This window comes from Trichomonas vaginalis, chromosome II, assembly GCF_026262505.1.
Source record: "Trichomonas vaginalis G3 chromosome II, whole genome shotgun sequence".
In the NCBI taxonomy this organism is placed as follows: Eukaryota; Parabasalia; order Trichomonadida; family Trichomonadidae; genus Trichomonas; species Trichomonas vaginalis.
The window spans coordinates 6,660,600-6,687,277 of NC_067204.1; the positions used below are offsets into that span (position 1 = coordinate 6,660,600).

Below are 26,678 nucleotides of genomic sequence, written 5' to 3' on the forward strand. Positions count from 1 at the left end.
TTTCTAACTATGTGGATCCAATCTAGCGTATGTAGAGTCAAGTCCAAAGAAAAAAATTTTCATTAGAATAGAAATAAAAGTGACAAATTTCATTTGAGGGTTTTTTGATGAAAAGCTTTCCCACCAGTCTAGGAAAGGACTATACTTTTCAAGAGCCTTCATATGAAACCGCCCTCCCTGACAGACCACCTGACTCGCAAACTAATTTAGTTTTCATTGACAGGAACGGTCAATCTTTAAATGTCTACGGGCAGCCTATTCCTCCACCAGAAATATTACTAACTGTCAATAAACTTTCTAAACTACCATATCCTGATGCTGATTCTGAAGAAGAATATCGAAAAATGGTTTTACAATGGCAAAATTCAATGTTAAATGTATCAAAATCCGTGTTTTTACCGGTCCCTATGGGCCTTAATTACCAAAGACCCGTCAAACCTCATGTTCCGACTCCAATGGAGAAAGTTAAAGGATCATTAGAGGAACGTACAGCTAGAAAGTCGTTTAATGTCAAAACTACAGCTCTCTATCCCCAAAACTACATGGTTTTACTCGATGCAGTCCTCAATGAGAACGAAATTACAACTCCAGAGTTTGAAATCAAAGGTCCACGCGATCAGGTGATCCCTGTTGCCAACCACTTTGGTAAGGAGAAAACCTGGTCATCGCAGCTCATTCCTCTTAAGCCAAATCCTCAGTTATACTTAACATATCAAGAATACGCTGATGCAATGTACAATTGGATCCATAACATATCGAAGAATTGCGTAATACCTCCAAATCCTTCTCAGCTTCAGTCTATTATTGGAATTGAGCTAGAAAGAAGACAAATTGTGAAAAAGAACTTAAAACGCGGTCGTGCTCAAAGAACTAATTCGGATTTTTACAGTATTATTACTTTACCAGCCACAGGGCTCATAGATTATGAAGATGAACCAGGATCAATTTTATCAGACGTAAGTGAACAGATTGGATCATTCCTTACCTCCGATTTGATGAGAATTAAATCCAAAGTTGATGAACCCAGTGGTCTACGAGTGATTTCCGATCAACTTATTGGATTACACCATTTATACGTCACATCTTTCATTGACAACTCAAGAAACAAGTATCAGATGCATTTCCAGACCCCGTCGAACCTTCCTCCAATACCAGGATTGATCAAAGAGTGGTCGGAGTACGGATTAGAGCAACCCTTCGTTCACAAGCTTGTTCCGCTTGCCATTGTTCAATCCTCGTACGCCCATGAACTTGCCAACTCTCCGCAGTATACCTACATCCCAGAAATTTCAACATCTCATCAAATTTTTTATCTCTGCAAAACATTTCAGCAAACGCAGTTAAGATACGAACTCTTCAACAAAATCCTAGTCGTTCTCTCCAACAAAGAGATCTTTGATTCCATTACTTCAGATATTTCAATTTTATACGAAATCTACAAGCTTTTCCACGAATTTACCACCCAAATATGCGATATCCCAGATTACGTGGTCGAGCCAGAGTGCAACTACCTCCTTTTCGATTTCTATTCCAAATTATTGAATTTTTATATTGTCCGACAGATGCACGAATACTACAAAGGGCGGGACAAGCAGCTTGCCCGGTCCTTCAAGGTTCACACTGAGGGCCTCCATTCGATGATCTCCAACTTTTTACACGCGAGTTACAGGGAAATCCGGGAAATCATCGAGAACTCGGTAGAAGAGCACCCCCACATGTGCACACAGATTATTTTCATGGTCCTTTCACTCGATAACCAGCTCCTTTCCTTTTTATCTCAAATAGATTTTCGCGTTATTCCGATAATCATGGCCATTTCGAAGCAATCGCCTAAAGATTTTCGATTCTTACAACTACATATATTCAGATCTCTTCCTATGGCCACATTTATCATACAACAATTATCATATCTTAATTACGACCAGAACTGTCTTCTCTACCAGACTCCTCCCGAGTTCATGTCGTTCCTCAGTTCCATACTTGTCCAGAAACTCTCAAAAGAAGCCATTTCTCCTAACGTAGACTGGACATTAAGTTTTCTGACCGATATCTTGAACCACGCGAACGGATTATTGACGCAGACCCAGTGCGACTTCATCTACGCCATATCCATATTCATACAGAACCGAATGTGGGCCCACCAACAGCAAAAACACTGGGAAATGATGCTCCCTCAAATTCTATCGACTTTGATCGCTTTCATGGCCATTTCCACGGAGACACAAACGAAACTGTCACTTCTAAAAGCCTTTAGAAGACTCCTATGGCATCCATGCGCAGGAAAAATGCTCACATCGCGTTTGGTCGTCATGCAAATCACTCCTTTCTTGAAAGACCCTGCTGTTTCAATCAGTGGAATAAGGACAATCAAATTAATCGTCATCAACCACCCGAATTTTTTGGAAGCCATTGTAAATAATCCAAAGGAACTCCAGAAATTAGGTGAAGCGATGTTTTTAACAAATGAAGACGCTTATGTAGAGATCTTCAAGTTCATCAAACTCGCGACATCGATGCCTTGGTACACAGGGTACAAATCACAGTACCAGAAGTACTTCCACCAGTTTCTTCTCGCAAGTCACTTTAGAATTGACGCAGCGAAGTCTAAAGTTGAGTCAAAGGCACAGAAGAAGCAGAAAGAGGTCTTCAAGGATTTCGTAATGTATCTGAAGAAGAATCCTCACGTCAATCAAATGCTTTCCAACATTGATGTACAATTGTCTGGTGCAAGGAAATGATCACTCTCATTTTTGTTTTATTTTTTTGTTTATTTTTTTATTTATCTTTTATTCTTTAAAATTTTCGCCTTTCGATTTATTAATTATTTCAATTATACTTGCACTCCAATTGTCAGGATTTTGAGTTAAAGTCAGATGGGTGTAAGAGCACACTTATTATTTCGGCTTTCGAATAAAAGAAGAATTATTTTCTTTTGGAAAAGTGACAAAATTTACACTTTTACGACGTTTTGTCAGGGGCGCGAAGCGACCCAAAAATGTCGGAAAAGTGTAATTCTCAGGTATATGATTATTTTTGCTTTTAATGCCGAACGGCATTTGAACCAAAAATAATCGTATGTCTGAGAATTATCATTTTCGTCAGACGGCAATGATAATTATTTATTTGCATGGTCATGCTATAAAGGTAAATTTATGAGATTGAATAGCAATGATACCTACTATGATTACAATGTGTCTATTAGGAAAATTAATTGAATAGATTGAGCTAATGAATCTGACTTCGTGAAAAAGAATTTGACTCGAAATATGCAAAGAATGAAACAATATGAAATTTGAAATAGATTGGTATTGCGCATAAGAAGCTGTTAAATAAAGTTATGTATGAGAATATCATGCTGAAATTAAAAGATATTGAGTTACATTTCAAATATTTATTTGCCTGACAAAATGATATCAATCACTCTTTTTTTCGATCACAGAGATTCACAGAGTAATGACTGATCAATCGCAGAGCCAAAAGCAGTATATCATATCTGATACCCAATCACTCTTGAAATTTAAAGAGGAAATAAAGAATGATTTTGATTCTTCACGCCTGTAAATAAATAATTAGTAGACGTTTATTTTAGTGCAACATGGAAGAATCGATAATTTGTGAGCGCTATGACAATCTTCTTCGCTCTGTTAAAGAGGCACTTAATAAAATGAAAGTTGATGGTCTTGCAAAACAGCTTCAAAAACACAAAACATCAAATTTTTACTCTGCAAATCGCTTAAATGAAGTTCTAAATGAATATATCAATAGTTGGAGAGAATATTATATTCAGCAACTTATTAGTGATATACAAGAAGCTGAATTAACAAAAGATAAAATAGAATATAAAATTCAAAGAATTGAAACCAAATTCAACTTTCAAAATCGAGAAATCAACAAAGAAAATCATAATTTAAGGAAGAAAAGAGCATCAATTCGTACAAAAATTAAATCCCTACAAGAAAGATTGGATGAATATGATGACGGACTCAACCAAATTGTGTCATCAGGTAAAAAGAAGCTTAACTATGCTCAAGAGTCTCTTCAAATGCTTAAAAATACATTAATGAATCTAGACATGGAACTTAACTCTACAAAAACAAAATTTAATGCAGATTTCGCAATATGCATGCGAAATTATAAGCAAGTTCAAAATGAAGTCAAGAGATCAGCCATGACCAATACATTTGGACAAGTTTCTATCAATGCAATTGATAGTTTTGAAGCAATTCAAAAAACAAATGAAATTAAGCGCATTCAAGATAAATCAGAAGAACTCTCCAAAGCCATTACTAAAATGGTTGGATTTATTAACAGTACATCAGCTTCTTGTAACATTAAAGAACAAATTGATAACCAATATTTCCAAAACACAGAAAAACTTCTCACCCAGATACTAAAGAATAAGACAAGTGATTACATAGATTCCAGATTGCGTGCTAGCGGATCAACACTCAATTATACTAACTTTGTCAGCGAAACTAAGAAGAATTACACAGAAGCTTTACTTAGAAAAGAAAAAGAAGTCGATGAAATTATCAGAAATGCAAGATTCAGACAGAAAAAGTTAGAAGAAGAACTTGTTGCCGCTCAGAAAAAGTTATTAATGCTACAAAATGTTGATAGCGATGATGATCATATAATAGAAGAATTGCAAAAAACAAGAAAGGATTTAGAATCAACAACACATGTTTTAGATCAAAAATTAAGTCAATTAGCAATAAATTCAACAATGTCGCCACAGCGCAGTACTCTCCATTAACTTATATCGTTTTAATATGTATTCTCTTCACATGACTAAACTATTTGTTTGTTTTTCCTTTTAAATTTGATTAATCCTGAATTGTTGCTGTAAATTTACCTGAATATTCTTCCGTTAGCTTTGCATATGGAATAAATATGTTTACTACATAGCGTAAGTCTTGATAAATGAAATCATAATTTTTAAAAATTCCTTTGCTCAAAACATTGGCCGTTGAATAAACTTCGCATTGCTTTTTGAGGTCAATTCTAATTTCATCAATTTCAACTAGATATCGCTTACCTGGATACGTTTTTTCGATATAATCAGAGACTTTTTCCTTAAACTTTGCAAGAGATATTGAATCTGGGTTTTGGTCTTTTAACTCATCGAATGATTTGGAAACAGCCTCGAAAATTTCATCTCTTTCCTCTGTTTCAGTCATAATTATAATTTAAATTTGCCACCCAAATTTTACATGGCAAAAAAATCCAGTTTTGAAAAAAAAATTGTTGATCCCCTTTTTCTTGGAGAAAACTTTTTTTGATGTTGAAATCATCTTCATCACCAAGGCTTGATCGTCTTTTATCGAAGCTTCAGGCTGCTGAGACTATGCCTCGTGATACTAGAATTATGCTCGATGTTGCTGACATCGCATGGATCTGTAACGAAGCAATAAAAGCGTTGAAGGCCGAGCCAGTCCTTTTAAGCCTTCAAGCTCCTTTAACCATCATAGGAGACCTTCACGGACAGTTCTATGACTTACTTAAATTCATCAAAATGGGTGGAAATCCAGGAACTACAAATTATCTATTCATGGGCGATTACGTCGATCGCGGTAAGAATTCAGTAGAAACATTCACATACCTATTATGTTTAAAAGTCAAATATCCAAATAACTTCTGGCTCTTAAGAGGTAATCATGAAACAAGAGAAATTTCTCGCCTTTACGGTTTCTATGATGAGTGTGTAGCAAATTACAGTCAAGACGTGTGGGCCAAGTTCACCGATGTATTTGATTACTTGCCAATCGCTGCTGTAATCAGTGAAAGAATATTCTGTGTTCACGGCGGCCTTTCCCCCGAACTTCGTGAACTTAGTCAAATATCAAAGCTTACGAGACCAATACGCATTCCAGAATCAGGTTTGCTTGCCGACCTACTATGGGCTGATCCGAGTAACGAACATAACGGTTGGAGACCATCAGAGAGAGGCACATCATATTCATACGGACCTGATGTAGTTGACAATTTCTTACAACGACATGATTTTGACCTCGTTTGCCGAGCTCATCAAGTTGTTGACCGCGGATACGAGTTCCCATACAATCCAAAACAGACAGTTCTTACTGTATTCTCCGCACCAGACTATTGCGAGGAGTTCATGAACAAAGGAGCAATGTTAAAGGTCGATGAAGAATTAAGATGCACATTCAGCTTCATTGACCCTCCGAAAAAGCGTTCATCTAATGGGCCAAGACGTCCATTGACACCATACTACTAATTTTCGAATATTTTTTTCATCGATATTAATAATGTTGATTTTATCTGAATATCTTAAAAATCAAAATGTATTTTTAATCCTAGCGTTTAATTACATTTTCAAAATACTCTTTTTATCTTGTCATTATTTCTCAGTCGTGATCAGTCAAGGTTTTGTGTGAAAACTTCTTCAATAAATGTATTTTTGTTTTACGTAAATCGTTTTATTAGAGAAATTTTTCATTGTTGAAAGAGCTGTCAACAATAGAGAAATTATCCCATCAATGATCGATACTCTTTAACAAAAATATTAAGAAATCACTTAGCATTGATCATTTCAGTCTTATCTTCAATTTTTTAAGTTAAGACCGCGGTGTTTTCCATCAACGATATTGTCTTGAGTAATGATTGCTAAATAGGATAATGGAAACATCATCCCAAGAATAATTCCTGTTAAATCTCAATCTGATAATAAAAATAAGCTAATTTCATAAATTATTGATGAAATTCACTATCAATATCATTACTGTATTATATATTTTGAAGTTTGTCCGTATTAAGCTCATTATGTGATCTATCCATCATATTTTGACCAAAAATTAGATAAAATTTCAGATAAAAAATGATTTCTAGAACTTGAAATTACAATAAATAAAAAGATCACTATAAATGAAAATCTTTCTAATTATCCAAACCATTCATTGTTATTTTTTGAAATTTTCATCAACCTCAGATTTTTTGATTGCCCCAATATTTTTAAAATTTTCATCAACCTCAGATTTTTTGATTGCCCCAATATTTTTAAAATGTTTGGACTGATTTCTCTTTTTCTATCAATATTTTCTCCATTGATATTTAGTATTGCTCATTCTTTCCCTAGATTAAAGATATTTGGTGACTTTATGATGTTTAAATCATGGGAAGATGAAGCAAAAAAAGTATTTGGAGACATAGACTTCTTATACAACGAAAATATTGTCAACGATACGAAAAATGCGGCGAAACAAAACAATTGTAAGCTGTGTAACATAACTAGAATCGATGAAAATTCGGACAGCACATCTGATGATCTCGTTATTGGGTTTTTATTCAATAGATTTTACGTAAATGTACTTACATTTGTTAGAACATTACGCTCTTCAAATGGAAAATGCGGAATACTGTTTTTTTGTGATAGAGATTATATTGAACATATTAATCCACGAGAATTGGAAGAGTTGACAAATTGCGGTGTCAGATGGTTAGTTGCGCCAAAAATTGATACAAATCTCATTAAAGAACCAAATTTGATACGAAGATTAATTGAATTTTTATTCTTGAAACAATACAAAGATCATTTTAATCGAATTTTAATACTCGATGTAGCTGATAGTATATTCCAAAAAGATCCTTTCTCAAAAAATTTACCAAAAAACAAATTGGTATTTTCAATTGAAAAAGTTCAATTCATGAATCACGATTGGGCCATGAATCGGATGAAGAAAACAGATTACAGGAATTTCGATCAACATTTTTGGGAATTTAAATTTATTATCAATGGAGGGTTAATCTACGGTCCTATAAAAGATGTTTATAACTTTTATGTACAAATGATGCGCCCATCCCTAGTTTTTCAACCTTTTTGTTGTGACCAGAGTATTATGGCGATGACGTACTATTACGGATTGTATACCAATGTATTTATTGATTACAAATCAACAAATTTCATTTCTGCCGCATATTCGGCCTTTGAAGAAATGCCTAGAAAAGATACTTACATTCATGAGATCCAAAGCAAGAATGCGCCAGCAGTTATACATCAATACGATAGAATATGCCAGGTTTCAAGGTATTTGAAGGACTATTGTCCAGCTATTGGCAGTTTTCAGACTCTTCCATACGGAAGAGAGAATTATTTCATGCAACTTTGCGGAAATAATTTCTCACGTAATAACCCTCCAATATTCAGACCTCCAAACCTCCCTGTCTTTTATATTTCTATTGCAATTATTACATCAACTACTACTATTGTACTATTATGTATGTTTCAGCTTATCCAAAGCGTTTTTATGAAGCGCTTGAACAAGAAGATCTTCCATTCAGTTCAAATTCCAAATTAATTATATTAATACAGAAAAAAAAGCTTATAATTCTTATATTATCCATATCATAACTGAAGCAATGCTATCTGTATAATTTATTGTTTCAGAAGTGATAATTTTATTTGTTTGAATATATTATATATAAAATAATCTTTCTATCCTATATATTTCGGATTTTTATTGTGTTTTAAGATGATTTTGAGTAGTAAGATAATCATTTTTGAATATTTGTGATTCAATTTTCATCCCGAAGCTTAATGTTTGCAATTACAGCTCATATGTCTAAAGTTCTCATGAAAGCAGATAATATTAATTGTATCTTTATGCTTTTTGATGAAATTATTTTGAGATTTATTGCAAAAAATCTAAAGAATGTCAAAAGTATAAATTAGATTTATTATAATATTATATGATTATTCTTTCTTTTCCTCGTTATTTGTTTCTTTCTTTTCTTCAACATCATTCTTTGTTTCTTCCTCTTTCTTAGCTTCTCCTTCTTTATTTTCTTGTTCTTCCTTCTTCTCTGTGTTTGTTTCCTCAATAGGAACTTCAACTTCTACCTCAGTTGGTGGAGGATAGAAAGGAATATCTTCTCCGATCTGTTTAACGATTTCTCTGGCCTGGTCAATGAAGTACTTGAATCCGAAGATGAAATCATCAACAGTTGGTGACTTTACAAAGTAGCAACCTTCACAAGGAGATTTATCAAATTCTGTAACTTCAAATGTTGCACGGAGAACAAGATTTTCAGCGAGTTCAGGGTTGAGTTCGAGTAATCTGTTGGATGTCGTCTTAGTTTCGCCCATTGAAACGAAATGAATAACATAATAACCTGTTTCAGCCATTCCCATGCCTTTGTCGTACTGGAAGATCCATACTGGCTTTGGATTGCCATATCTGCCTGGTGGTATGATTAAAACTGAGCGTTCTTTAGGAAGTAAAGCGTATTTTGTAACAAGAACTTCTCTATCGGCCAAATGACGCTTTGGAGTATCTTCTGGATACTTAATTTGGTTGCTTCCGACGATAAGTGTCTTTGTAGTGACCTCGCCGATCTCTGGAACCTTTAAATGATAAACTCCATTTTCATCTTTAGTAATTTCATCAGCTGTTTTGTTGAGAATGAAAATTCCACCATAGACGGCTGAAATTCTGTCGAATATTTGTGGAATATCCGCAACACCGTAGAAAAATGAAATAAATGGACTTGAACTATAGATACCAATGGATTTAACGAATTGTTCTATACGTGGAATAGCATCTTTAACAAGAATAGGACCATTGGCGGCAGCAACAAGATACTGAAAAGCATTAATGAGATCTTCATCGAAACCAATATCAGTAAGAAGAGCTGAAAGCTCTTTATCGTGGTAACTAGCGATTAATTGATCCATTTCTTCGCTTTTCATTTGATGTCCGTATTCTTCTGTTGACAAAAATGAAGAAATGAATTTCATTGAAGCGCGCTTTTGCTTTAAAGACATGAATTTATCAGCAAAAATGGCTGATTTTGAGGATGGTATTGGGCGGAATTGACCATTGCTTGGGAAAAAGAGACCATCGATGTTTGTGATGTTAATTGAATCTGCTGAGCCAGAATCAATGAGTAATTTAACGAGGGCATCATTAGAGTAGATGATTGATGGTACTAAATCAATGCAAAATGCAGAGGCTCTGTATTGTTCGCCAAGAAACTCTGTAACACGATTAGTATCAATTGTACCATTTGTTTGAACCCATTCCATGAATTCACGGATGTTAAATGTTCTACGGCAGCCACCGTAGAGTGTATTTTGATCAAAATTGATGACAGTTTTATGATTTTGTGCTAATGCACCAGAAACCAAAGCCTCAGTTGGACCAGTTCCAATAATGACTGCATCAAACTCGCGAGCAAGATCTTGCATTCGAAATCTTCAGGAAAAAAAGTGAAAGATTTTCAAATCCGACGGTTTTTTGCCAAAATTATTATTTGACAAAATCCAGTTTACATAAAAATGTGACAAATTAAAACTTCGTTATGAGCAAAATTCCAATTCCATCTTCACAACAGAAAAAAACAGGCATGGCTATAATTAACAATGGGCAAGGGTTTAAACGTCCAGGTTTATCTGATCTTAGAAATGATAATGGCGGATTTAAACCACCGAGTATTAAAGATATGAAAGAGCCTGATGCAAATGAGTTTAAACCACCTTCTGTCAGGAATCTAAGAGAAGATGATGGACCCAAGTTTACACCTCCAAGTATTCAAGCAATGAAAAGTGATTTCAAGCCTCCAAGCATGAAAGATTTGAAAGGTCCTGCAGAAATTGAATTTCCTGATGTTCCAGATAATGATTACTCTGATGATGACGAAGGTGAACCAGAAAATCTTGAAGAAAGTCAACATGTCCAATTCATTCTTGAGCAAACGAAAGAAGAAATACCTAAACCAGCAGAACCAAGCTATACGCCATATACAGTTGATGATTACAAGAGTATGCAAAAAGCTGATGAGGCTTTGAACGATTTACACAGTCTTGGCCCGTCTCATGATGAGGAATGGGAACACAAGAAAGAAATGCGTGCAAAAATTATGCAATTTGCAAAAAGAACAGCGAATGAAAATAAAGCAACAATACCGAAGAAGAAAGTTAAAGAAGTCGTTAAAAAGGAGTCTAAGTTAGATAAAATGAAAAAATACGCAGCATCTGTACCCAAACCTAAACCAGCAAGCGAAAATCATAACCAAGAGCAGCATTCTAAACCAAAGAAGAAAGCTGAACCAGCAGTTGCCAAATACGATATTGAAGGTGCACTTGCAAGACATGCACATTTCCAAAATCGTGTTAATACTCTAATTACCCAAATTGCAAACTATCTTGAATAAATTGTATGTTTTTATTGTAAATAGTCCTATTGCTAACACATTGTCTTTACCCATGAGAAGCTATAAACATTAAAAGAGCTAATTAATAACATATTTAGAAAATTATAGCCTTCCAGCCAAATATATGACGGAATTATGCATTTGAAAACGATTTTGAAGTGATGAAAATTCCAAATTTTTTTCAAAAATCTAAAAATGAAATTCATATCAAAGAATTTTTTCTTCATTTTTTTAATTTTGAAATTTTTTTGGAGTTTCCTAGTTGTCTAGATATAATAATTAAACGGTAAATATTATTTAATTTAGAAGATCTTTATACTTTTTATCAAATTTTCTCTTTCTGATGAATACAATTCTCATATTTCTTAAATTATTTCTTTCAAAGTGGATTTTCTAAGTTATTTTTCCATAAATAGTATTTTTGATACCTACCATAAGGATTGAATTGTCGAACAAATTCATAAAAATTTTCAAAACAAAAAACATGGTTAGAGAAAGACTATCATTGACTGATGTAATCCGAGCATTAAGCGAATACCAAGGAGTTATTTATGATAAAGAAGATGCTCAAAGATTTTTAAGCTTAAAGAATCTGGCCAAAGATAATTCTCTCAGATTGATCTCATGGCTCTTAATTTTTGATAAAATCAGCACTGAAGAGAATAGAGCTAAAGAATTATATACGATTTTCAAAAGATATACCGATGAATTATCTAAACATTTTCAAACCAATCTTACAAATCCATTAGAATCCATCAATGATGCAAAAATAAGTCGTGTTATCAAAGTTGATATCGATAGAAGTATTGGAATGTTCAAAAGACTTACAGAGCAGCTTAATTTGAATTCAGATGTTATAAAAAATGCTCATTTACATGCAGTACGCATTCTTACACTACTTATGCTTTCATACAACGACATGTCTTACGTACAAGGCTATGATCGATACGTTTTAGTTGTTTACGCATTAACTTTACTTTTTACTTCAACTCATGGCCTTCCATCCGAATTTGCCGAAGCATTAACATTTCAACTTGCACAGGAATTCATTCGATTATCAAATCTTACAGGATTACTTAAAGATGTTCCTGATTCTCAAAATTATTTCCAAAAAATGGATCAGTGCATCAAGGTTATGTATCCAAAACTTACAAAAAGCTTAGAGGGCAGCGAGCTAGGATCAATTCATTACGCTTTAAGGTGGGAATTGTTAATGTTTGCAGATGAATACAGTGCTTCAAAATTATTTCTACTTTGGGATGAAATTATTCTTAACAAGGCAAATTACAACGAATTTATCTTTTATCTTTGCATTTCTCACGCAATGCAGATTCCTCTTGGATATCCAGGTGAAATACTTATGGAAAAGATCCAAACATACAAGAATTGGGATGTGATCAAAGCTATTGATACAACACATTCTTTAATGAAGAAACAAAATAAAAATAATTTTTCGAAGGCAAAAGCATATATTTGTCTTGGAGCTGCATGCGGTTTAGCATTCTGCTCATACTTCTTGGCACATTAACTTTGTATTTGATTGAAATATCCATGAATAAACAATACATTTTTATTTAATGTAAAAAACCTTTTTCGTATGCCAGTTGTCATGTGACAACAATATAACATACTCTTTATAAACTATCTAATATTAATAGGGATTCCAAAATCTTAAAGAGTTTTTCCTAAAATATTTTTTTCATCAAGTTAAAAATAGGGTAATAAGGAAGAACGTTTGGAGATTTTGATATTCAGACAGAATCTTTTAATTCTTCTATTTATTTTGATCTGAACACCAATGATTGAATAAGAATTCTTTAATCTTTCCATTTATTTCAAAAGTTTCTCATTCCAAAAGAACACACATTCGTCACATAATTCTTTTGAACGTAGCATATTCTTACGAAAATAAATTCTGCGCAGTTTTGAAAAGAACCCCCTAAAATTTTTGGCTGGACAAATGAAAAACAGTCAACATTATTATAGAAATATATCTACATGATGTTTGTAGCATTACTTCTAGTTTTCGATCGTTTTTTGTCAACAGTTCGCCAAAGATTATTTCATTGAAAATGAGTTTTACATCGCGGTATTCAAAACTAATAATCCATTCAATTTAAAAGTTCTTCATTATTCATAGGAAAAATTGCCATGAATTTTAGTTCGTTATTTTGAAAGTTTTAATTTGAATATTCAATGTGTTATTTTGAATTAACAATCTATTTCATACTAATCACATGTATAATAAAAATACGTGGAAATGCATTTTTCTGAAAAGCACGTTTATTAAGATTCAAATACTGTAATACTATAGTATATTAAAAATGTATAGAAATTTGCGATTTTTCTTTCTCAACGATAAAAAGTATCGTTTACATATCATTAATTTATTAAGGGTCCACTGTAAGGCCAAATAAGGCCTATCGTCGTCCCAAAAATATTGCTCCAGATGGTGTTTTTACTAAGGCCCAAAACTTAAAAAAACACAAAAAAATTAACTTTACTCTTTTGAGATCCTTATCAGATGTGCAACAATTTGATGCAGTATCGCAATTCGAATCGGATTTTTTAATGTAGATGTACTCTAACATTCTTGAAAAAATGCAAAATGATATTAATCAAGCTTTTCATTTCTGTATCATACACGAAACAAAATCATTCATTATACTAAAATTTATCAAAGTTTGAATAATAAAAAAAATAATATCTAAATTTTTACATTGAGTCGGCTATTGATATGGTCAATATTAAATCGTTTAAAAATGGGCATTGGCCAGAATAATACCCACTAAAATACACATTTTTTTAAATTTTATCAATTTGTTTTGGTATATCTTTATGATAATGAATAAAATGCTTATCTTTCATAAGTCAATACATAATTTATGCTGAAACACAAAAAATAACACGAAAATTTTTGGCCAACATTTCAAAACGAAGGATAATGCTTTGAATATATAAACAATAATACTTTGTCTAGAGAATTAAATTTGTGCTATCCAATTGTCAATTCTTTGAATTTTTTATAAAATGCACGATATTCCGGCATTAGCCTCAATAAATATAAACTACATGCATCATAATATTAGTTTGTAATGGCATTAAAGCGAAATTCTTAATTTCTTCTCAATTAAATTCCTAGAAAAACTTAGGAATTAATGATTGGAAATAGGTCAAAAAAATTCCTAATATAAAATTTATACTTAAAATTAAATCAAAATTCGAAAATATCTATTTTTCAAAACATGCATCCAAAAGCGAAAAAATTCGAAAAAATCTTGTTCTTATAAAACTCGCTGATTTTGCAATTTTTATGCGATTTGAAGTGATAGAATACATTATCATCTTATTAAAGCATATACTTCATTGTTACATTTACAAAATATTAATCAGAACACTAGGGAAAGTGGATTTTCGAAAAAAGACGATAACGATTATTTGCAAATCGCCTCTCAATTTTGAGAGACTTTCAATTTTTACAGTGGATCCTTAAAAATTAATGTTCCGCACACAAATTGTTCGTAAAACATCTCTTTCTCAACATGTTGGCAATATCCTGTCACAGGATGGCCTACCCCCACTCCGTAAGAATAGTTTTTCACATACAAACCAACTTAAAATCAACATTAAAAAAGCATTGAATCCTTTAATAGCATCGTCACCAACAAATAACAGTCAATCATCCTTTAGCTCCGACCCTCCTAACAAAAACGATATGATAACTGTAATTAAAATCAAGATCTTTTCAAATTGGGGAAACCCAACAACAATTTCATGCGCTGAACTCAGTTTTGTTAATGATTTAGGTTCTAAGCTTCCAATTTCGACTGCAATGTTTAACGGACAAAAGCAAGAAGAAAAATTAAAAGCATTATGGGATCACGGTTCCATCGAAGCAGATTCTAATACCTGGAAAGAAGAGTGGCCACCAGAAGCACCAAGTGCCTTTCATGTTCTCCTGTTTTCTGTTAAATCCCAAGATCGTGTAACAGGAATTAGAGTTTGGCCAAACTTACAAGATACCTCTACAAATATTAGAGAGATATCTGTATCAATGAATCACAACAAAGTATTCAAAGGCGAATTACCAAAAGATTTTGGTATGGTAATTCCAATCAATGACGAGAACATCATTCACAGACGTTTGGATCAAGAAGAGATGTCTAATATAAAGTTCCGTCCTCAAAGAATTACCCTTTTGGCCAAAAATACTTACGGAAATACAGATGTTTGCGGAATTCATCAAATTCTCTTTGTTAATTATAATGGAGAGTTGATAAATGCAGTGAACAAATATACAATCCAGCTAGAAAACATGAAAAATTTGACAGACAATTTATTACTTCTCAGACCAATATCATCCCAGAAAAACTATGATGCTGAGAAATATACCCCTTGGACTGGTGAAGAATTGACTCGCATGCCAATGATTTCTTTCGTTTCCAAAAAACGTATTCCGATCGGAGCCATCATTATTATTGGTCCTTTACTCCATGAAGGATCTCCCAATATCCATTTGAAGCAATTTTCCATTTACTTCGATGGAAAACTTCAAAGAAGTGGAAGAGTCAAACAAAGGTTCTTGGATGAAAAATTCGAGTTCCTTTGCGCTACTTATCTCTTCTTTAACGATGACCCAGAATTTCAGAAGAATGTTCGAGAAAATATAATTCCTCGAAGAGAGCTTCCCACAAATGTTCTTAATTCTTTGTAAATATTTGTTTGCCATGCTGTTTAGTTATATGACTTTTGGAATTTTTTTCCTTATTTTTTATTGTTTTTTTTTCCACCGAAGGATTTGAATCACAGTTCGTGGGATCCGATACCAGCATTAAGGTGAAAAAAAAAATTACCAATGAAAAATATTTTCTTGGACGGTAAAATTATTAATCACCGTAATGATATTTTACTGAAAAGGAATTTTATTTCATTATTTCGATTTACCAAGAATCGTCAGATAACAATTTGATATTTTTGATTTTTGGAAAAATTTGAGGGTGGAAAAATTGAAAAGAGAAGATAATTTGTGATACAAACAGGTTAATTTAGTTAATTAAAACAAGCCGTATAAATAATTTAAAATACAGAAACGCATGATTCTGTAAATCTAAATGGAGAAAAATTTGAAGATGCTGGTGATTCATTGAATGAACTATCTGATTCTTCAAATTGGGCAATGCGCTTCATGGAGAAAGTCTGATGGCATCCTGGATTAACTGGTCTTGGTAATGATCTTGCGATTTCTAGTGGAGATCTTGTGAATACACCGTAATATGAATCGGATGACTCTTCAGAACTTTCATCAATATCGACAGATAACCAAGGATTCTCCATGAGAAAATGATCTTGCATAGAAATCAAACCGCAAAATTTAGGCTCAAATTTTGAGAGATAAAAAACCGTGCTTTTGTCACTTTTCATTAGGAAATCAATCGAATATAGACTATAAAATGACTTTTATAAAGTTTATCTTCCCAAATTTTTTTGAAAAATCAAAGAAATTGAGGGATTAAATAAGACCTTCAATTTAAAAGTTTGTAATTAATCTTATTACATGATTCTCTATTAAAGTTGCTTTTAAGATTTTGTGGCAAAATTTACTTTTGAAAGGCTAAATTTTAGTTTCAAAATATTAATCTTTGTTATATAGTTTTGCAATACAATTCTGAATCTATACTCCGATTTTTGAAAATTCAATAAGATTTCAAAAAATTTATGGTTTATCTCAAATATTTCTCACAAAATTTTATATTCGATAACATTTCCTAAAAACAAAAATCCGGATTTATACTCTTTACCCAAAATTATAGTTAGCCATGTCAAAATAATTAGTTTCTGAAAGAAACTTCAAAAATCTATGTTTATGATTTTTTTAAAATTCCATTCCAAATATAAATTTCCAATCTTCATATTTTATAATTTTTAAATCTTGTGTTAAAATTATTTAACAAATGCTATTTTGATAAACCAAAATTTAATTACATTTTTTTCCCAAAAAATCATATACTATTTTAATATCAAAGCGTTATTTGTTCTATTTCCCTATATATAACTGCCAGGCATGACGGATAAATTTATTGAAAATTTCATTCTATTTGGCATTCTTTAATTATAATAAATACTAAACATTCTAATAAAATTTGTTCTTTTTCACATTTCCTAGTGCCAAAAACTCAAAATTGATTCAAAATTTTGGGATTCATTTATTTTATGTTTTATATCTTCAAAATTATTATAATGGCCCATTTGAAACTATTTTAAAAACATCTTATGCAGTAAAGACATACTTGTTCCCTGGATATTTCAAAAAGGAAGGACTTGTCTTTTGAATAAAATAAATATTTCTTCAAAAATCGTAGAACGTGAAATTTTATTTCAAAAATTTTTAAATTTATGGAATAATTTAATTGTTAGCGCAACAAACCTCGCCAAGATTTGATTTGCAAAGTAACACTCAATATAACTATATTTTACAGTAAAACTTAAGTTTCTTACAAATTTCGTATATTTTTCCTTGATTATTGCACCAGATGATTTATAACATGTTTGGTTACTTAAATTCAATACTAATATGTATCCGAAGAAATGATAAACTTAGATGTCTTCAATAAACATTAACCATTCAATTTTCGATATAATATCTCTATGATTTTCTTTAATATTTTAACTTTTCTATGCTTATTCTGAAGACAACACTCTATGAACAGCTCATGATGGAGTCTCAATTGGGATATCAAAACAGGCAATCACTAATATATATAATACACCAGAATTATTTTTGTGATATAAAGACTAGGAAAATAGGTTAATAAGTCGGTCTTTCATCTAGATTACTTCATACATATTTGAACAATTTGGAAGAAATTTTCCAATGTCTGGTGTAATGATCTTAAAGGGAAACTGATAAAGATTTATTTGTGGGATCAGTCTTTTGTTATTGAAACTTGATGTTGCTATTGACTCTGAATATTTATCTCTTTGGTTATGAAAAACATTATGACTAGTGTCTTTCAATGATCTTTTATCAATTTAATTTTTAAATGACTTTATATATGGATGTTTCAATGTTACGACAGTTTAACAACAATGCTTTTTTCACTGCTCTAGATTTTCCTTCTTTTCCATTGGCATCATCCGAAACAATCTTCGTGCGATTGTCTCATTTTTAGATAGAAGCGATTGCTTTTGAATCTAATTTAGGAAAGAAATAATGATTTTTATTCCAAATGGAGAACTTCCTGGACATTCGAGTTTTTTTTGGTCCAATTATATAATATAGCTTGGTTTTTTGTAAGAGGATATTACATTTTAGTCTATTCAACGAGAATGGAGAAAGCATCGTATATAAATTAATTAGAATAAATCCAAAAAGTATGAAAATTTGAAAACTCATTGAAATAAAAAAGAGTCGTATCAATTTTTATTTAATTTATTTAGAAATGAAAATCAATATTACAAGCCACATTCGAGTGAATTCATCAATGATTGCAATATTATATCAGATAGAAACAAATTTCCTGCATCAAAATTGAATACATTTCTTTTTTTTTAGAATCAAATAATTTCATTTCTTTATTTTTAAGTTTAATTCCCAAATATCAGTACTCATTATTCATTTGAGAACAAAATTTTAATACACAGTCCATATTGTGCATATAACAGTAGTTAGATTGAGGTACCTCAATTTTACTTCGAGATTTTTTCAGAAACCTGAGTTTATTATCAATAACTATTATCTTCAATTTGTTTAAATTTTGTAGAGAAAGATCAAGATTTAGAGATGTTATCATCGTTAAAAAATTTAGCAATCCAAAATTTTATTGCAAGTGAAAAATATGTTGAATCACATGTTCTATCTTATTTCATAAACAAATATTTTTGCCTCTAAATATTTTTATGGAGGGCGATGAAGATTTTGATGAAATGAAATCCTGCTACTACCGCTTATATATTGATTATCAAAATTTGAGCAATTCGTTACAGAGAGAGATGGATTTACGCCAAAATATGATTAATACTTTTTATAATAATTTTCAATCACTAGTTCAAGGAGATAAAGCGCTAAATAACAATCTATCATCGATGGTTACTAGTAATTTAAATCGTTCTCAGCGGTTACTAGAAAAACTGACTAAAAAAAGCGAAGAATGCCTTCAATACAAAGCAAAACTAAGAATTGCAAATAATAGTATAGAGGAAAATGAAGCTGAAATTAATTATTTAAAGGCTCAACTTAATAATACAACATTTATCCCTTATGAAATTCAAAATAATAACGATCAGCTTATTAGATTACAAAATGAATTAGATATTGCAAATGAAACTATAAAAAACCTTAAACTCCAACTTGATGAGCATAAATCGAAAAATTTACAATTACAAGATGAACTTACTTGTAAAAACTCAATAATAACTAATAAAGAAAGCGAATGCATTGAACTCAAAGCAGCAATTACACATCTAACTAATGACCTCAAACAAACACATCAACTCCTTGTAGATAACCAAAATACGATTAAAAGTTTTTTTAAGACTAATGAAGACTCTCCATGGGGCCACACCAAGCCACTGAAAGATAAAATAGAAGAACTAACAAACGAACTCATTTCTGCAAATAAAATTTCAGAACTTGAAAAGAAGCAAATAGAAAGGCAGACATCATTAGTACCTGTTTCAAATGTTCCAATTGATTATGCTAAGCTCAATTCACAATTATTGAGCATTAAAAACGAAATGATGAGGACTTATGATGATAGATTCTCAAATTTTCAAAATAACTTTGAAATGATATTAGATGAGCTCCACGATATGCAGAATGCAGTAAATGAACCTCCTCCACCGTTGCCACAAGAACCTCAAAAGAATTTTTATTCTTTCAACAAAATTTTGAAGGGAATACTATATTGTTCTCTTCTTATTTTAGTTTTGTCCAATATCAAGCCTCACTAGAATCATATTTATTAATAATTTAGGACTTTTTATTAATGTTCTGTTTGTATTTTAATAAAGATAGCTATCTTTCAACTATCTTTTACCATGTTACATTATGTAGATAAATTATATTATCTGCACATAATAAAAAAATGTTTTGTGACTTTCATCACCGAATAAATTCAATTTTTTTCTTAAGGGTGCACCCGTATGTACGTTTATTTGAGAGGAGGAGGATTACCCTCTCAATTTTGAGGGATTCGTTAGTTTATTTTCTCGATGAATATGCAATAAAATTTGATTTTTACCTTATCAATATACTTCATATAATATACACATGTTCATGTAAAAACTTTTTTCCAAAATCCTCAGGAATTAAGGATTTTTGAATTTTAAGAATTTTTTTCGAATTTTTTCGAAAAAAAAATATTTTCAGAACAGCCTTAACGGCTAAGATTTAGGAACAATGTTAAGTATCAAAAAGAAAGGAGGTCTGATATAGACAACATATATCGTTGAAGGTTGAAAAAATCTCTAATATTTGAGCCCAAAATTTCAAATTTTAATTTTTTGAAAAAAGAGGCCACCCGTATGTACGTTTATTTGAGAGGAGGAGGATTATATTTTGAAAGGGTGAAACATTATGAACATGTTAATTATATAATAATATGTATTATTATAAAAAAGAAAAAATAAAGCACGTTAAAATTTTTCTTTCTTGATTTTTTACAAAATCTACTTAGAATTATGCAAAATATGACTAAATAATTATAAATTTCAAGTTAAATTTTAATTTTGATAAATAATTTAAATTTCAAAATATCAAGTTCAGTTCGACTATGTATGTAGTAATTCCTCAATAAAGTGCCAAAACCCTATTAAATATATATGAACATTTTCAACATTTTAATGTTTTTATTTAAAATTTGATGGAATATGAGCTTCAAACAATTATTATGTAAATAAAAATAATTAAATATATGTATTTATTCGTATTACAACCGTAGTAAGTCGATTCTTCCTTTCTTCTACTGAGTTTTGAATTTGATTTCGAATTGTAAAGAGATTCAAAGGGAAAATACTAGCGGATAAAAACTACCTCCATGAAAGGGTCATAATGGAGTCAAGTTGTATTTTTTGATATTTTTTGCTTTTCGAGCCTAAATAGGTAGCCAAGATAATGCCTAAAATAAGGTTCTAAATTCTGAAGTTTACATGATCCTCTCGTGTGCACCCTTAATAATCCGAAATTTGCAACGATTATGTCATTATATCATATCGGTAGTTAAGCTGTTGTAAACAGAAATTCATCAAAAGTGACACCTCAGAAAAGCTAAAATATTGAATTTTTGGAACTTTTGATAGAGCACGTTTTTAAATATTAATTAAAGTAAATGTATATTTTGTAAAGATTCTTTTTAATAAAAAAAATAAAATTTTGAAGAAGAACACAAAATCTTCTGAAAAATAATATCACATAAACTCATATTATTTTCTAATATATAACTATTTTATATAAAAATCAAATTCAATGATCTTAAAAGCGAAGGATAAACCTCAAAATTTACGAATATAATGAGTGGGAATATAATGCTTATCTATCATAAAACCATATGAAATATCAATTTTTGCTTTACGCCTATTCCCACTCATTATATTCGTAAATTTTGAGGTTTATCCTTCGCTTTTAAGATCATTGAATTTGATTTTTATATAAAATAGTTATATATTAGAAAATAATATGAGTTTATGTGATATTATTTTTCAGAAGATTTCATTCTATATGCCTATGAAAAGTACTCTCAAAACTAACTTTTCCTAATTATAATTAAATCTAGAATATTGTATTATGCTTAGTATTATTTCATTTTTCTCATTCAATTTAGAATTTACAAATGTCAAAAAATTGAGAGCTGTCACTTTTGATGAATTTCTGTTTATTACAGTATAAATCATATAATCTATATCTATGCAAATCTCATCTAAAATTTTTTGAAACAAACCGCTACCATTTTATAATGGTCCATCTTAAATTCATCATAAATTATTTTTATTATTATAATTATTTTTACAGATATCTTTAATAACAGACATAACATCAGATGTATATTAATTGTGAATACTTATTTTGATGAATTTTAATCCAAAAAATTTCGGCGGCGATTTTAGCTTAAACACATTTCAAATAGCTCACCCAAAGATAAGACAATCATTTCAACTGTTTTTCATATTAATTTAGAATATATCAATCGTAAATGAATTCAATTCATGGAATTCAAGTGTCTTATATATAAAAATTAACATCAAAATCTATATTTGGATCTTATCAATAGATAATCAGGTTATAAAAAGAGACAATAAAGAATCTCAAAATGATGAAAGGAACCTAATAAGATATCGAAATATAGTTCAAACGTTAGTTAAGCTATCCAAATATCAACAACATAATAATCAAAATTTTCATCAATTTTTTTTTGAAGCAACACAATCTAATAAAAAAATTGAATACTCCTGTTATTAATATTTATACAAAATTGGTTGTTTAATAAGGACAATTAATAAACAAAGTTTTTCTAATTTAAGTCATTAAGAAATTTTGTTAAGAAAATTTCAATGTAATGATAATTGAGAACTACTGTCGTTGAATTGAACTGGCTTTGTTGAAATTTATCCACAATAGCATCATTATATCACAACCATGTATATAATTAAGAAAAGTTTTTTTTTTATTGTTTTGATCACGAAAAACTTACTGATGGATATCGACCTTTTAATTCATAATATTTTTCTCCTACTTGAGGTTAGAGTTTGCTTTCACAAAATTCTAAATTCAGAAAAATTTATCGTTGATCAAAATCTTCAATAACATCACAATAGATATTAATGCTAATCAAATCACTATCACTACATTTCTTTTTATAGCAATTTAAATAAAATCACTCTTTCAATAATTGACCGCTAATACAAAAGTTGATTGTTTCTATTTTATCCATATCGATGCATTTTTAATAAATGCTTTCATTTAAATCAAAAATAATATTTTCTGTCAAAATTTCAATTTATATAGGTTATCTTCTATCTCTAGAATCCAATACAATTATCACGATTTTAACAATTTTTCTTTTAATTCATTTTCAATATCGTTTAAATTCATTCATCTCCATTACCTGAATAAATGATAATTAACGATTTTAGTTTTATGTCGAAGTATTCAAATCAATTTCAAAACATGAATAATTCAATAGTCATTTGTTGGTTCATTTCTCTGATAATCTCTTCAATATACTATGCGATCTCCAATTCTTTAAATTTTGATCCCCAAAATTTTTTTATACCTTTCATCAATTGAATATTATTGAAAGCCATCCCTTCAAAACTTGTTAAATAAATGGAAAGCCCACCTTACCTTGATATTCTCGTCGAGGAGGATCGTGGGCGATATCTTGAATTACGAAATAATCTCTGCTCCGACAAAATGAGATATCAACGTTTTAGGAGAACAGATACATTCGACTTAATCTTAGAAGAAATCCACAAATTTTGTATTAGAAACGACAGTGATGACTGGAAGAGATGCCTAGTATGTGGCGTCTGTTGGTTAAGCAGTTACATAGGTATTAACGTTAAACAATTACGCATCTTGACTGACAAGTCTAAATCAAATATTAATGGTGTTCTTGCCAAACTCGGATACGTACAGGTACAAAATACACAGCATAAAAAGGAATTAATTGAAGCCATCCCATTTTTAAAGGGAAATTACCTTGAGCAACGCTTTTGGACCATCCGATCCAATCCAATCAACACACCATGCTATTCAAGTGGTTCGGACTCGGCCTCAAGTCCTGAAATGGCATCAAGTCCCGAGACCACATCAATTCCTGAAGTTAATTACTCTCAGACCCCACAACCAATTATCCCAAGAAACTTAGTTGGTATTTCAGCTGACCCTAATGTATATGACATGCCTAACCTTTTCAACGTACTTGACTTGAAAATTAGAGATGGAGCTGTCTGTGGTCTTGAACCCAGCGAGATCGATTTCTTTGCAGATCCTGTTTGCTGCTGTCCTGCTGGATGGATCATTCCATCAATTTCTTCTCAGGAATTATTATCTTATGGATAGTTCTTATTTTTTATGCTTGATATTGTAAATATTCATTTTAATCATTTATACAAATTCCAATTCATACGTTTTTGATCAAAAATTATGCGAAAAAATCTTGGAATGAAATTATTTTTCGATTTCGGTTGATATTAAATGACTATTTTCAAGTACAAGATCAAATTTTTCGAAAAACAAAAGAAAAGCGAGGAAATTAAAATAATTAATATTTTATAATAAAACAAAAATCAAAAATGAAAACAAGGAATATCAGGCGAACTGGTGGTTCACAAGTTGGTAAATGAGTTTCAAGAAAGACTCTTCGCACTTCTGACTTTTTGCTAAAGTATCCAATTCGTCGAATTGATATTGGCTCAAAATACTCACAGCAACCTTCGACTGAAATAGATACTGGTAAGCGAAGATGATGTTACGAACAATTCTTGGATTGTAATTTACAACGAGAATTTTGACTTCGTTGTAGAGAACATCCAGTACAGACTTTATTTTTTCAGCATCTTTACAAATCTCATCGATTCCTCTTTGTGTTGATAAAATTCGTTGAATAATATAAGATGCAAAAATTTTGTGGATTTCGCTGCTGAATTTCAAGATGCGTAAGCAAAGAGGAACAAAATCTTTCGAAATCAAATAGTCAAATGCTTCTTGGGAGTTTGACATTGCAATGGTTCCAATAATTCCGAGAGAAGCAAGCTTAAAGTGCTCACATTCACGACTTTGATTTAATGTATGGAGGAATGGTGTTAGATATGATGGTATATCGGCCTTTAAAAATTGAGTACGTACTTCATCTGATGCAACTGCAATTGATTGAAAAAGAGTTAGAGCATAGCAAACTCTAGCAGCGTGATTGCTAGATATAGTTGTTTGTGTTGTAACTGGTGAGTTAGAAATTGCGGCAATGTGTGGTACAACAGAAATAATTTCTTCGAGTAAAGCAGCAACAGAAGCTGGTGATTCCCATAACAAAACTCCTATATTAGGAATTTGTTCACGCTGATGAGATAGTGATTGAATTGCTTCAGCTCTATCCTTTTGTGACAATGTAATTAATTTTATTTGCGCAATTGCTGTTTCATTCCTTACTGCCATTTGTGAATATTGATTCTGCTGCAAAGGTACTTGTGGGAAAAATTGTGGAGCGTTTGACCAGTTGGGAGTTTGTGGTCGATAACCCATACTTAGTATTGATGTCACTTTTTAGAGCTACTGCATGAGAATTATAAACTATAACAATTTATACGATAAAGAATCATATTATTTAACACTTAATTTAAATACAAAATATTTAATACTTTATTTAAATTTGATTTCAATTGAATCAACAAAATACGCTGATATTTCGATATTTGCTAGTCTTACAGCAGCTATTAACTTTGGCAAATTTATGGAAAAAGCTGTATAAGCATACATGACATTTTGTGCATATCAATTTTTTAATGCACGCCTGTAACTCCACTTTGGAATATTTTTATTAAATTTTCGTCACCTTTTCAAAATTTTTCCCGAACAAATATGAGTGAAACACAAAATGAACGAAAAACCTTTACTTTTAGAGTTGTTGATCTCACAGGATTAGATATACCTATTGAGTTAGAAGAGAATACGTCATTAATTCAGTTAAATAAGTTATTACAAACAAAATACAACCTTGATACGTCTAGATGCGAGTTTTCAACTAACGGAAAACTACTAGAAGATGATGCACGACTCACAAGCGAAATTTTCAAACCAAATAAAATTTTATCAATGTTTAATAATTCTATGTATCAGGAAAAGTCTTTTCCACGAGTGGATAATGCATTTAGTGGAATCGAGCTTAAATTTACTGATTGCCAAACAAATCTTGCTCAAAAACCAAAATCTAAGGGAATGATGTTTAATAATATTATCCTTGATAGAAATAACATTACATTACCAGGTGGACATACAATTGCCTTTGATAGACCTTCTAGTTTGAACGAAATGTTACAAAATCCAAATTTCTTCTCCAGAATTGCAGAATTAATGAACAATATCCAGAATGGTGTTCCAGATGCAGATGGCGATGTTGATTACGACTCAGATAACTATTATGATAACTATGACGATAATTATCCAGAAAGACCAGGCTTTGCTACATTAATGCAGCCACTAAACCAAGATATTGACATGGACGGTCGACCTGAAGTATTCGAAGGAATCCCTGCTGCTAATTTCGTTGGTCCATTAGACATGGACATGGGAGTACCACCAGACCAAGGCCAGAATATGAATTTGAATCGTAACTTAACACCACAACAACAAGAAGCTCTTCGTAGAATATGTATGCAGTGCGGAGTTGACCAATTTACTGCATTACAAGTATTTGAAGCCTGTGACTATAATGAAAATATGACAACGAACTGCTTAATGTCAATGACGGCCTAAACATTTCTTTTTTAAATTTTTAATTCAATTTTTTTTAAAATTA

At 31.2% G+C, this 26,678-nt stretch overlaps 14 protein-coding genes across 14 annotated transcripts, besides 5 other annotated features; 10 read left to right on the forward strand and 4 right to left on the reverse strand.

The window, feature by feature from the left end:
* Positions 1-8: 8 nt before the first annotated feature.
* Positions 9-2,805, forward strand: TVAGG3_0497850 (SCA1 complex scaffold protein SCAA family; the record flags this gene model as incomplete). The annotated part of the gene is made up of 1 exon (XM_001306164.1): positions 108-2,738. One exon carries the CDS (start codon positions 108-110, stop codon positions 2,736-2,738), a length of 2,631 nt encoding a protein of 876 aa, XP_001306165.1.
* Positions 2,806-3,595: 790 nt separating this feature from the next.
* TVAGG3_0497860 (uncharacterized protein) lies at positions 3,596-4,756 on the forward strand (the record flags this gene model as incomplete). The annotated part of the gene is made up of 1 exon (XM_001306165.1): positions 3,596-4,756. The coding sequence occupies one exon, from the start codon at positions 3,596-3,598 to the stop codon at positions 4,754-4,756; it is 1,161 nt and encodes a 386-aa protein (XP_001306166.1).
* Positions 4,757-4,826: 70 nt separating this feature from the next.
* TVAGG3_0497870 (uncharacterized protein) lies at positions 4,827-5,180 on the reverse strand (the record flags this gene model as incomplete). Its single annotated transcript, XM_001306166.1, has 1 exon — positions 4,827-5,180. One exon carries the CDS (start codon positions 5,178-5,180, stop codon positions 4,827-4,829), a length of 354 nt encoding a protein of 117 aa, XP_001306167.1.
* A 92-nt stretch (positions 5,181-5,272) lies between these two features.
* On the forward strand, positions 5,273-6,285 carry TVAGG3_0497880 (protein phosphatase 2A family, catalytic domain family; the record flags this gene model as incomplete). The annotated part of the gene is made up of 1 exon (XM_001306167.1): positions 5,282-6,238. The coding sequence occupies one exon, from the start codon at positions 5,282-5,284 to the stop codon at positions 6,236-6,238; it is 957 nt and encodes a 318-aa protein (XP_001306168.1).
* A 739-nt stretch (positions 6,286-7,024) lies between these two features.
* On the forward strand, positions 7,025-8,460 carry TVAGG3_0497890 (uncharacterized protein; the record flags this gene model as incomplete). The annotated part of the gene is made up of 1 exon (XM_001306168.1): positions 7,122-8,315. One exon carries the CDS (start codon positions 7,122-7,124, stop codon positions 8,313-8,315), a length of 1,194 nt encoding a protein of 397 aa, XP_001306169.1.
* Positions 8,461-8,675: 215 nt separating this feature from the next.
* TVAGG3_0497900 (protein geranylgeranylation) lies at positions 8,676-10,222 on the reverse strand (the record flags this gene model as incomplete). Its single annotated transcript, XM_001306169.1, has 1 exon — positions 8,711-10,204. One exon carries the CDS (start codon positions 10,202-10,204, stop codon positions 8,711-8,713), a length of 1,494 nt encoding a protein of 497 aa, XP_001306170.1.
* Positions 10,223-10,304: 82 nt separating this feature from the next.
* On the forward strand, positions 10,305-11,244 carry TVAGG3_0497910 (uncharacterized protein; the record flags this gene model as incomplete). The annotated part of the gene is made up of 1 exon (XM_001306170.1): positions 10,318-11,169. One exon carries the CDS (start codon positions 10,318-10,320, stop codon positions 11,167-11,169), a length of 852 nt encoding a protein of 283 aa, XP_001306171.1.
* Positions 11,245-11,631: 387 nt separating this feature from the next.
* Positions 11,632-12,755, forward strand: TVAGG3_0497920 (TBC domain-containing protein kinase-like protein family; the record flags this gene model as incomplete). Its single annotated transcript, XM_001306171.1, has 1 exon — positions 11,654-12,697. The coding sequence occupies one exon, from the start codon at positions 11,654-11,656 to the stop codon at positions 12,695-12,697; it is 1,044 nt and encodes a 347-aa protein (XP_001306172.1).
* Positions 12,756-13,564: 809 nt separating this feature from the next.
* Positions 13,565-14,658: a mobile genetic element.
* A 1-nt stretch (position 14,659) lies between these two features.
* On the forward strand, positions 14,660-15,893 carry TVAGG3_0497940 (uncharacterized protein; the record flags this gene model as incomplete). Its single annotated transcript, XM_001306172.1, has 1 exon — positions 14,669-15,883. The coding sequence occupies one exon, from the start codon at positions 14,669-14,671 to the stop codon at positions 15,881-15,883; it is 1,215 nt and encodes a 404-aa protein (XP_001306173.1).
* Positions 15,894-16,195: 302 nt separating this feature from the next.
* TVAGG3_0497950 (uncharacterized protein) lies at positions 16,196-16,503 on the reverse strand (the record flags this gene model as incomplete). Its single annotated transcript, XM_001306173.2, has 1 exon — positions 16,246-16,503. One exon carries the CDS (start codon positions 16,501-16,503, stop codon positions 16,246-16,248), a length of 258 nt encoding a protein of 85 aa, XP_001306174.1.
* Positions 16,504-19,065: 2,562 nt separating this feature from the next.
* TVAGG3_0497960 (uncharacterized protein) lies at positions 19,066-20,118 on the forward strand (the record flags this gene model as incomplete). Its single annotated transcript, XM_001306174.1, has 1 exon — positions 19,066-20,118. The coding sequence occupies one exon, from the start codon at positions 19,066-19,068 to the stop codon at positions 20,116-20,118; it is 1,053 nt and encodes a 350-aa protein (XP_001306175.1).
* Positions 20,119-20,298: 180 nt separating this feature from the next.
* Positions 20,299-21,336: a mobile genetic element.
* A 55-nt stretch (positions 21,337-21,391) lies between these two features.
* Positions 21,392-21,429: a mobile genetic element.
* A 577-nt stretch (positions 21,430-22,006) lies between these two features.
* Positions 22,007-22,043: a mobile genetic element.
* A 2-nt stretch (positions 22,044-22,045) lies between these two features.
* Positions 22,046-22,146: a mobile genetic element.
* A 1,177-nt stretch (positions 22,147-23,323) lies between these two features.
* TVAGG3_0498010 (transcription-initiator DNA-binding domain ibd family) lies at positions 23,324-24,415 on the forward strand (the record flags this gene model as incomplete). Its single annotated transcript, XM_001306175.2, has 1 exon — positions 23,489-24,226. The coding sequence occupies one exon, from the start codon at positions 23,489-23,491 to the stop codon at positions 24,224-24,226; it is 738 nt and encodes a 245-aa protein (XP_001306176.1).
* Positions 24,416-24,466: 51 nt separating this feature from the next.
* On the reverse strand, positions 24,467-25,634 carry TVAGG3_0498020 (positive regulation of nuclear receptor transcription coactivator protein; the record flags this gene model as incomplete). Its single annotated transcript, XM_001306176.1, has 1 exon — positions 24,476-25,405. One exon carries the CDS (start codon positions 25,403-25,405, stop codon positions 24,476-24,478), a length of 930 nt encoding a protein of 309 aa, XP_001306177.1.
* Positions 25,635-25,721: 87 nt separating this feature from the next.
* Positions 25,722-26,641, forward strand: TVAGG3_0498030 (UV excision repair protein RAD23 family; the record flags this gene model as incomplete). Its single annotated transcript, XM_001306177.1, has 1 exon — positions 25,742-26,635. The coding sequence occupies one exon, from the start codon at positions 25,742-25,744 to the stop codon at positions 26,633-26,635; it is 894 nt and encodes a 297-aa protein (XP_001306178.1).
* Between the last annotated feature and the right edge of the window lie 37 nt (positions 26,642-26,678).